The sequence below is a fragment of the Hoplias malabaricus genome, chromosome 14 (genome assembly GCF_029633855.1).
Source record: "Hoplias malabaricus isolate fHopMal1 chromosome 14, fHopMal1.hap1, whole genome shotgun sequence".
NCBI lineage: Eukaryota > Metazoa > Chordata > Actinopteri > Characiformes > Erythrinidae > Hoplias > Hoplias malabaricus.
In genome coordinates this window covers 38685082-38696205 of record NC_089813.1, presented here as the reverse complement: position 1 = coordinate 38696205, position 11124 = coordinate 38685082, and the positions used below count along the sequence as shown (strand labels likewise).

The window sequence follows — 11124 nt, the reverse complement described above, 5'->3', positions numbered from 1 at the left end:
ACCATACTTTAGTCAATTTTTGCTGTTTAATATTTCACACCAGACGTCTGTATTCACAAGATCACATAACATGTATCACATAAAATATATACCTAAAGATCTAAAAAAAAATAAATATTTGTAAATAATCCCAGCAAATATGTGAAAGTGCAGCACAAATACACAGCGTGAGATTGAATTAGAATATTACTGCATTTATTACATGGAAACATTTACAAACATTCCAAATAACCAGTTTTAAGCAATTACAGCATGAGGCGGGTCAGATTTGCTGTCTGGCGGACGTTAATGGGTGTTTTTAGATCAACTCCGAGTGGTTTTAATGTTATGGTTGATCCGTTTATAACGCTCACACACACAATATTCATCATCTGTGACTTCTTCCTCCACCGCGTCTCTCCCGGGGCAAAACAAGGAGTTTCCTTGAAAACAACAGCATTTTAATCGTCAGGAGTGATATAATATGGTAAGTTTATTACATATGATACATTTGTTCTTAGCAGAAGAGACTAAACGCAGTGTCCGAGCGCGGCTGCTTCGAACAGCGTTCTGAGGTAAAATAACGGTTGAGAACTCCCCATTGTTTTGATTTGAACTGCTGTGAGCCGTTGAACTCCAACTGCTTTTACCTCACACCTCAGTTCCTCTGTCTCAGTGTTAATACCAGTACAAGTTGCTAAATGATACGTTTTAAAATGTCGTCAAATGTGCTTATGTGTGTAAACCAATCCCCCGATACTTTCCACAGACACAGAAACGCTCAGAGACAGGACAGCTAAGTTTGGTGCACTTTTATTTTTGGATCACAGTACAGCCGCACTCTCACACTGACACAGAAACATACACAGGTTCCGTCTCGTCGACATCTCGGGTTTGTTTTGATCCGGTGTCACGCAGGCGTTCCCCAACCGGGCCGCACCAGCACCGAGACCGGCCTCTAATCTCAAAGCCTTCAGAGTCAGGTTCCACAGGGCAACGCCAGAAGGGTTTCGGACACTCCTCAGGGCCACTACTAAAGGATTCACCGATTCAGGTCAACTCCACTCTCTCAGTGAAGGCCACAATGACTCAGTGTTCTCCAACAAACACAACCCTTTCTATTCTGAAATATCCTGTTTCAGAATATTTTATCCTTCAAGTACCCACGGTCTATTTACTGTATAAAGCATAATATATAAAATATATTATACTCTATAGAAATAAACAATGTACCAACTCCTGTGGTCCCCTGTTAAATTGTGCTGTCTGGGGTTTCAGCTAATCCACACAGCAGTGCTTCCAAATATTCTACAGAATTTGGATATCTTCACTAATGAAATAAGCTGACGACCCGAATCAGGTGAAGGACGTCCACAACAGTGCTTTTGGGTAAGTTCCCAAAACATTAAAACCCCACACAGCTGGCAGTGACCACTTAAATATGGAAGTAGTGCAGGAAAATGACTAAATACAGCAAACTAGCCTTAGCCGCTAATCTTTGCCCTGCCTCACCTTCATTCTCACGGCTTTAGACTGAACCTACACACATATATTTGTTCACTATATATTCTCTCATGCTATTTACAAAAGTAAAGGCCTCAGGGTCGTACTGGGGGGGTAATTACAGGGCCAGATTCTGGGTTTAGCGAGCAAAAGTTAGCTTTGATTTACCACTCAGGTTTAAAACCAGTTTTTTTGAGTTCAAGATGTACCGAAACGGTTTTGAGTGCTGTGGTGTATCTTAATAAAGTTTATCCAACAGGAAACAAACCTTGGGTTCTTACACAAGCCTTCCCCAGTACCGGGTTTTGGGTGGCTAAGCTAAAGCTAGCTTAAGTTGTCTGACAATAACTAGCACTTGAGCTGAACTTGGGACTGGGTTGAGCTCAAGAATGGCTAATTTACTGCTTCAGTCCTGAGCTACAGTCTGAAATGGACACAAACATTTCCCCAGCAACAGATAGTTGGCCAAAGCTGTTTAGCTAGTGTTAGATAGCTTTCTGGTATCTTCCCCCTTAGAAATGGATAACTATTTACAGTTGAAAAAAAAAAAAAAAGATAGGCTTCTTTGGACTGCCAAATGTATCACACTTTCCTCTTTCAAATTCAAGTATTTTCTTTAGTGAGTTTAGTGGTCACACAAATGCCTGCCTTGGTCAAAAACACAGAGCTGACACAAACCTTTATCACGTATTAACAGCTTACTTCAAACAAACAAGTCTAATTTTCCTATATTTCCGTATGAAGACAAATTTTAATCATGTCCAAATCTCTAACTGCATTCTGAACCTCTCCCTGTTGATTTCTCAATTTAGCTTCCTACAAGTCCCTGTCCAGATTTAAGAGGCTGTAAATCAGCAGAGAGCTAAAACTGTCCTCGGTCGAGACTCAACAACTCAAACCCGACCAAGGACACAGGGTCAGGAACATGAGCAGAACCTATTTACAATATTTCACAGCAATTGTACACACAAAAAAAATCAAATTGTGAAATATTACACAACAGGAATGAGACAAGCGTGTAAACGTAGTTACATATAAACATCTGAACAAACCTGAACACACTGGAGTACAAATAAAAGCGACAGATTATGGCTTCAGTGGTGAGGGTTAAAGGACTTCACCAAACGAGATCCATGAGCCCACACCCGCACAAGAATGATGCACACAATAAATAGAAAAACTAATGTCTAACGTCCCTGCCTTGCGTCTCCCATTGACATCAATTATAACACGATCAGATTTGTTTTGCATTCAATGGTTTCAGGCTCAAAGGACTGACCTAGGGTCAGGTCCGATCTAACCTCTTAATCATGTCAATCGTTCTGCTTTGGCGTAAAGATCGACCATAAATAAGCGACGTATCTCTATATAAATATAACAGGACGAGTCTCGGTGTCTGATGTATACTCCATACTTCATATGTTCATCAACGTCATGACAACAGTAATATTCCCCTGAAAACCCCACAACACACGAAAATAAATAACCGTTTAAACAAGACCAAGGAACAAAAAGGAAATAATAAAAAAACCCACAATGGACCCAGGTGTTACACGCGTTCACATGAAGAGCCAGAAAGACAGAGAGAGAGAGGTTTCACTCTGTGTGTGTGTGTCAGTCTCTTTGTCTGAGCTCTCTGAAGTGTGAGACCTCCGGAGCTCATTTTGAAGGCAGAGGGTTGTCTGGAGTACTGGGGGTCAACACCTCTCTGTAGAAATTCTCAATTGGCTCTTTATACATCTTCATCACCACCGGCCTCTTCAGCTTCATGGTGGGCCCTGAGAGAGAGAGAGAGAAAGAACAGAGAAAGAGTGAGGAGAGAGAAAGTGAGAAGGAGAAAGAGAGCAAGAAAGTGAGAGAGATAAAGAGAAAGAGAGAACGAGTGAATGAGTGAGAGAAAGGGAGAGAACGAGTGAGAGAAAGAGTGAGAAGGAGAGGAGAGAGAGAGAGAGAGAAAGAGTGAGAAGGAGAAAGAGAGAGAAAGTGAGAGAGAAAGAGAGCAAGAAAGAGAGAGACATTCAGAAAGCATGCCCTATTGTTAGTTTTTAGGAGCTGCACAGAAGGCCTTACACATTCTTATTCTGCTGATCGTGATTCGATATTTTTACGCAAACGGAAGGTGACATTATTCAAAACTTAAAGTAATTTTCTACTGAAAACACCTTGTAAACAACTCTACATTAAACCAAAATCAAGGACAAAAAAAGTGCGAACTACGACACAAACGCATAAATGTCTCTGAGCAGTGTTTGTTCACACAGTGTTTATTAAATGACGGAGAAATATTAATGAGTTCCCAGAATACTGGCTTGGTAATAAAACAAGAGCCCTGCTGATGTGCTGAACTGAATGGAAACATTCGAGATCACCCCCCCTCTCACTCACCAAGCTCTCCCCCAGGGATGGAGAAGTCCTGCTGGAGCACGGTGAACTTCTGGATGCGCTGTGCGTTGGATGTGGCTTTCTCATTGACGCGGTTGATTCCCTCCTGAATTGCCGTATGGACGAGACGGTCTTTCCCCCCAGCGATGTCCGACACTCGTGTGGAGGAGCTTCCCAACTTCCGGCAAAACTCCACTGCTTCAGGGGTCAACTCGTCCTCGGGAACACCGGTCTCTCCGTTCACCTGACACTGAGAGAGAGAGAGAGAAGAGAGGAAAGAGGGAGAGAGAGAGGAAAGAAAAAGAAGAGAGAGAAAAGAGGAAAGAGAAAGAAGAGAGAGGGAGAAGTGTAAAGGAAAGAGAAAAGGAGGGTGATAAGAGAAGAACATTAGATGTGTATCTATAATGATTAGTTCTAAATGATGTAATTAATTGTGCCGACAGCAGGGGGAGCTGGACGCAATGGCAAATGACCAGTCAGCAAAGGAAGTGCAGTTGCCGGAACCAACCACCTCAGTAAGAGCCTGAGCAGGTGAATAACTAGCTGTGTTAATCTCCAGGGCTGAGACTCAGACACTATGATGAGATCTGGCTGATAAGATAATGACTGTAATTACTAATTAGACTACGAGAGCATGTTTACTATTAAAACGGTGCCAGCGTTAGCCTCCTCGGCTGAAGCAGTCTGGTTAAACAGGTCTGCCGTCGTTACCTTCACAGTGATCAGCATGGAGAGGAACTTCCTCTTGTCTCCGATCAGCATGGCGTTACTGATGAGGGGGACAGCCTCCTTCATAGCGTCCTCTATTGGCACCGGGGGGATGTTCTCTCCTCCAGCAGTGATGATCAACTCTGCCAGTCCAGAAAAAGCACACGTTTTAGCTCTGAAGCCCCTAACACCCAGGTCACTAGGCGTCAGATTAATAGCCGTTTCAGGACATGGAACAGCTTGTCACCGAACTGCTCCTTGAATTAGATCACAGTATAAAATGATTCTTCGGTTAATGATTCACTAACGGGTGTTAGTAACTCCTCGGGGTGAGGGCTGGTACCTTTGATGCGTCCGGTGATGAAGAGGAAGTCGTTCTTGTCGTGTTTGCCCAGGTCTCCGGAGTGCAGCCAGCCGTCAGCGTCCAGAGCCTCGTCCGTCTTCTCCGGCATGTTCAGGTAGCCCATGAAGACGTGACGACCCCAGAAGCAGATCTCTCCGTTCCCCTCGGCGTCAGGGCTGAAAATCTTCGTCTGACAACCGGGAATCACCTTCCCACAGCTGAGGAGGGAACAGAGCGGGTTAAATATGAGCAGCATGTGGCGGAGCTCCCAGTCCCCTTAGATCTATTTTACAAACTGAGCTAACTCTTCAAATTAATACCAATTTGTGTGTGTGTGTGTACCTGGTCAGTCTGAAGGCCTCATGCAGTGAGATGGTGTGTGTGTGTGTGTGTGTGTGTACCTGGTCAGTCTGAAGGCCTCAGGCTGTGAGATGGGGCGTGTGTGTGTGTGTGTACCTGGTCAGTCTGAAGGCCTCAGGCTGTGAGATGGTGTGTGTGTGTGTGTGTGTGTGTGTGTGTGTGTGTACCTGGTCAGTCTGAAGGCCTCAGGCATGAGATGGGGTGTGTGTGTGTGTGTGTGTGTGTACCTGGTCAGTCTGAAGGCCTCAGGCTGTGAGATGGGGCGTGTGTGTGTGTGAGATGGTGTGTGTATGTACCTGGTCAGTCTGAAGGCCTCCGGCTGTGAGATGGTGTGTGTGTGTGTGTGTGTGTGTGTGTGTGTACCTGGTCAGTCTGAAGGCCTCCGGCTGTGAGATGGGGCGTGTGTGTATGTACCTGGTCAGTCTGAAGGCCTCCGGCTGTGAGATGGTGTGTGTGTGTGTGTGTGTGTACCTGGTCAGTCTGAAGGCCTCCGGCTGTGAGATGGGGCGTGTGTGTATGTACCTGGTCAGTCTGAAGGCCTCCGGCTGTGAGATGGTGTGTGTGTGTGTGTGTGTGTACCTGGTCAGTCTGAAGGCCTCCGGCTGTGAGATGGTGTGTGTGTGTGTGTGTGTGTGTGTGTGTGTACCTGGTCAGTCTGAAGGCCTCTGGCTGTGAGATGGTGTGTGTGTACCTGGTCAGTCTGAAGGCCTCAGGCAGTGAGATGGTGTGTGTGTGTGTGTGTGTGTACCTGGTCAGTCTGAAGGCCTCAGGCTGTGAGATGGGGCGTGTGTGTGTGTGTGTGTGTGTACCTGGTCAGTCTGAAGGCCTCCGGCTGTGAGATGGTGTGTGTGTGTGTGTGTGTACCTGGTCAGTCTGAAGGCCTCTGGCTGTGAGATGGTGTGTGTGTACCTGGTCAGTCTGAAGGCCTCAGGCAGTGAGATGGGGGGTGTGTGTGTGTGTACCTGGTCAGTCTGAAGGCCTCCGGCTGTGAGATGGTGTGTGGTCCGGTGCTCTCGCTCATGCCGTACAGTTCGTACAGTGGGATGTTGAGGCTGAGGAAGAATTCCAGTGTTTCTTTGGTTATGGGAGCAGCTCCGGTGTAGCACTGTCTGCAGCGATCCAGACCCAGCGCCTTCCGCACCTTCCTGAACACCAGACGCTTCGCCAGCCGGAAGTTGAGAGGAGTCCGGGGCACCGTGCCGTTTCTGAAAAAGAGAAAACAGCCACAGTTTTACACAGAGGACAGGTAGAAACCAGAAGGTTGCTGGTTCACATCTCGGGACTAAGTGGATTATCCCTGGATCGAGGACGTACTGCTCCATTTTGCTGAGGTTGGTGTTCAGGCCCACGTCTTTGGCCCATGAGGCCACCTTCCGGCGCACCGTGGATGATTTGGCTCCGATGGCTTTCATCTTCTCCTGCATCTTCTCCCACACTCGAGGGACACCCATGAACGCCGTGGGACGAACCTCACGCAAGGTGTTCACCAGGGAGCCCTGAAACAGCAGATCGCAACAAGAGTCAGTTCTACACGTCAGCTGCCTCCTTCAGTAGCTGCAGCCTCTACTCCACAGGAAAGGCTTTACACTAGATTTTGGAAACTCCCTGCGCAGATCTGCCAGCATTCAGCTGCCTAAACATCACCTAAACATGTTGGATGACTAGGTCCTGATCATAAACTTCAACTCATTCAACTCAGCAGTGGCTCTGTTGGTCAGTCTGAAACCTTGTGTCAGACTCGTACATAATAAAGCGTCAAGTCAGATGGATCCATGAAGGTCCACAGCTGTGTATCTCCCCCTCAAGACAGTTGGGTCCTCCATCACATGGTCTGGCTGTGAGCTCAGAACCCCTGAGGCATGTCCCCTCTGAATTTCAAGCCCCTTTCATAAACAGAGCGCTCTTGTTCCTCACGTGGAGCACTAAATTAGTGGACATCAAACCTCGGCATGCTCCTTGTGTGTGTGTGTGTGTGTTAGAAAGCATACAGCGAAGTGGGAATGTGTCTCAGCATCAGAGTGATTTACACACACTCGGTTTAATGTAATGGGATTAAAGCGGAGAGGTGCGGTCCCAGGACAGAGCTGAGAGGCATGAGGTAAACACACTAAACCAGGTCAGACAAAGACACCAACCTCAAACGTATGTGTGTGTGGCTATATGAATACAAACGTTAACTTTAGTGACATATGGCACACACACATCATCACTGGGAAGTTCTCCACCATGTGACCAAGCTGAGAGAGGGGTTTATTTCTATCTAAATAGAAAAGGCTGAGATATATATGAGCCCTGATTGATGGGGTTTCCGTGGAGTTCACAACTTTTTTATTTTTATTTTTTTTTTAAATAACTGGTTGAAATTCATTTTTTTACTGATTTTTTACTATACACATGAACCTTACGGTAAACACACACACACCTTGAGGGCATCAGGCTGGGCGAAGTACGTAGCGCCGCCCACCCTCATGGTGATCCAGATGTCAATCATCTGAGCAGCGACATGACTGAGGGGTAGGTAACTGATCACCACCTCCTGAGATTGGTCCGCTTCGGTCAGACGAACGTGATGAGCCGTCGCTAAAGCTGTCCATGTCAACTATGGGGGGGAGAGAGAGAGAGAAGAGAGAAGAGAAGAGATAGAGCGAGAAAGAGAAGAGGAGAGCGAGAATAGAGAGAGAGGAGAGCGAGAGAGCGAGAATAGAGAGAGAGTGAGAGGAGAGAGAGAGAAGAGAAAGGAGAGGAGAGAGAGAGAGAAAATGAATGTCAGTAGCAATCCTGTTATCAACTGGTTGTTCAATCGTCCACAAAAATGGTCATTCGTCTTAATTTTGCCTGAAATGAAGGGTACTAAACTTGTTTGTTAATCTTTGCTGCAGACACAGCCTCTACTTCCCTGAGAAGAGGGTAGATCTTCACATTAGGTGTAGGAACATAGCTGTGTTACTGTGATATGGTGGAAGATTAATCTGGATTACACAGGCTTTACACTAGATTATGATTTGATGCCATTCTGAAGAAATCTTGGATGAGCTTGTGTCCGCAAACTTTGGGCCAATTTGTGTGTGTGTGTTAGACAGAGCGAGAGAGCCTCACATTGTCATGGCTGAGCATGACCCCCTTCGGCTGGCCAGTGGTTCCAGATGTGTAGATGAGCGTGCAGCACTGATTGGGTTTCTGGGACGCGATGATGTCATCGAGCTGAGTGTCCGGCTCGTTGCGGCCCAGCTCCATAAACTCCTCCCACTTTGAGGGGAAACTAATGTTAGTTTCAGTTCAGCAACAAACAAATGCTCCACCCATCAGACGTCATTGCAAACAAACAAACACACACATGACACAAGCCTGAGGAACGTTCGTCATTCTTATTCCTACCGTGTAGAGATTGGGCTTTTTCTCTTTGAGTGCGTCTTTGTACTGGATAATGGCTTTCAGGTGGGGCAGCTTGTCTTGGATCTGAAACGAGAGACACACAAACAAGGTCATTAGCCAAAGCTTGCAACAGAAGCAGTACACGGCTGTGTAATTAGGGCAGTGTCTGTGTTAATGTTTTTTTTTGCTGGCTTCAACCCACCGTGTGTATGAAGAAATGAGTAACTGCATTGCAAATAAAATATAAAGAATAGTAAATAATAATAACAACAACAAGGGTGGCACGGTGGTGCAGCAGGTAAGTGTCACGGTCACACAGCTCCAGGGACCTGGAGGTTGTGGGTTCGATTCCCGCTCCGGGTGACTGTCTGTGAGGAGTGTGGTGTGTTTTCTCTGTGTCTGTGTGGGTTTCCTCCGGGTGACTGTCTGTGAGGAGCGTGGTGTGTTTTCTCTGTGTCTGCGTGGGTTTCCTCCGGGTGACTGTCTGTGAGGAGTGTGGTGTGTTCTCTCTGTGTCTGCGTGGGTTTCCTCTGGGTGACTGTAAGTGAGGAGTGTGGTGTGTTCTCCCTGTGTCTGCGTGGGTTTGCTCCGGGTGACTGTCTGTGAGGAGTGTGGTGTGTTCTCCGTGTGTCTGCGTGGGTTTGCTCCGGGTGACTGTCTGTGAGGAGTGTGGTGTGTTCTCTCTGTGTCTGCGTGGGTTTCCTCTGGGTGACTGTCTGTGAGGAGTGTGGTGTGTTCTCCCTGTGTCTGCGTGGGTTTCCTCCGGGTGACTGTCTGTGAGGAGTGTGGTGTGTTCTCCGTGTGTCTGCGTGGGTTTGCTCCGGGTGACTGTCTGTGAGGAGTGTGGTGTGTTCTCCCTGTGTCTGCGTGGGTTTCCTCCGGGTGACTGTCTGTGAGGAGTGTGGTGTGTTCTCCGTGTGTCTGCGTGGGTTTGCTCCGGGTGACTGTCTGTGAGGAGTGTGGTGTGTTCTCCGTGTGTCTGCGTGGGTTTGCTCCGGGTGACTGTCTGTGAGGAGTGTGGTGTGTTCTCTCTGTGTCTGCGTGGGTTTCCTCTGGGTGACTGTAAGTGAGGAGTGTGGTGTGTTCTCCCTGTGTCTGCGTGGGTTTCCTCCGGGTGACTGTCTGTGAGGAGTGTGGTGTGTTCTCCGTGTGTCTGCGTGGGTTTGCTCCGGGTGACTGTCTGTGAGGAGTGTGGTGTGTTCTCTCTGTGTCTGCGTGGGTTTCCTCTGGGTGACTGTATGTGAGGAGTGTGGTGTGTTCTCCCTGTGTCTGCGTGGGTTTCCTCCGGGTGACTGTCTGTGAGGAGTGTGGTGTGTTCTCCCTGTGTCTGCGTGGGTTTCCTCCGGGTGACTATCTGAGAGGAGTGTGGTGTGTTCTCTGTGTCTGCGTGGGTTTCCTCCGGGTGACTATCTGAGAGGAGTGTGGTGTGTTCTCCCTGTGTCTGCGTGGGTTTCCTCCGGGTGACTATCTGAGAGGAGTGTGGTGTGTTCTCTGTGTCTGCGTGGGTTTCCTCCGGGTGACTGAGAGGAGTGTGGTGTGTTCTCCCTGTGTCTGCGTGGGTTTCCTCCGGGTGACTATCTGAGAGGAGTGTGGTGTGTTCTCCCTGTCTGCGCGTGGGTTTCTTTTTAAAATCAGCCCATATTTACCTGCAAGATTTTTTGCAGCTGCTTGTGGTTCTCCACCACTAGGACGTTGGCCTGGCAGTTCTCGGCTACGTACTGACACGCCTCTGGAGAGTTGGTGGTGTAGATTCCCACAGCAAACCCACTGTAGACACAAGAGGAGACCGAGTTAGGACAACAGGGAAGATACAGCACTTTCTTCTACTCCTCTGTCCAAGTCGAACTCAAACCGTTGAAACGTTTGTGAGGTCAGTTTATGAGGCTGGAGGTAGAGTCCTGAAGTTAGTACTGAATGAGGGTGCAATGCACAACGCTAGCTGATGTTTGGCATTGAGCATAGTGACTTTAAAGCATGTCTGCGAATAGTGTCAGGTTTAAGTCACATGCCGTGATGTCAGCGGGGGTCTGGGGGGCTGTTTAAAAAAATGCAAAACCCAGATTTATCCTGCACTCATTGGATGCATCTGTAATTTTATGTAATTTAATCCAGAATCTTAAATGAGAACAGAGAAGGGAGACCGGCTGCTCACACCGTACAGATCACACCCTCGACCCGAGGTAAATGCAGGTCACTGGCTTTTGAGCCGTGAGTTTAAGTGCCTCATCTAAGAGTCCAGGCACACACTGTTATCAGGAGTTAATTCCTAACGCTGGGTTTATGGCTCTTTGTAGCAAAGCTCAATAACAGCTGTCTTCCAGGGAGACACACACACACACACACACCTGATTGAAATTAAATGTGTGTGTGGGGTTCTGAATCATTGGGGCACAAGACAGGAACACACCCTAGAAAAGCAGCCAGTTCACCACAGAGCATCACTCTGACCCAGTCACTCACTCCTGCGGACAGGACCT

General features: G+C 47.5%; 1 protein-coding gene across 2 annotated transcripts in view; it reads right to left on the bottom strand.

Moving 5' to 3' along the window:
* Window positions 1-144: 144 nt before the first annotated feature.
* Window positions 145-11124, bottom strand: part of acsbg2 (acyl-CoA synthetase bubblegum family member 2) — a 31407-nt gene continuing 20427 nt past the window's right edge. Inside the window, exons 6-15 of one of the 2 annotated variants that reach the window (XM_066643489.1) lie at window positions 10294-10414; window positions 8651-8731; window positions 8372-8521; window positions 7698-7874; window positions 6590-6771; window positions 6238-6480; window positions 4916-5133; window positions 4576-4715; window positions 3868-4114; window positions 145-3260 (exon numbers count right to left, since the gene is read on the bottom strand). In XM_066643489.1, the coding sequence (XP_066499586.1) occupies window positions 3142-3260; window positions 3868-4114; window positions 4576-4715; window positions 4916-5133; window positions 6238-6480; window positions 6590-6771; window positions 7698-7874; window positions 8372-8521; window positions 8651-8731; window positions 10294-10414 (1678 nt within the window). In that variant the 3' untranslated portion in view covers window positions 145-3141. The remainder of the gene's footprint in view (window positions 3261-3867; window positions 4115-4575; window positions 4716-4915; window positions 5134-6237; window positions 6481-6589; window positions 6772-7697; window positions 7875-8371; window positions 8522-8650; window positions 8732-10293; window positions 10415-11124) is intronic. The other variant, XM_066643490.1, reaches the window with a different exon arrangement.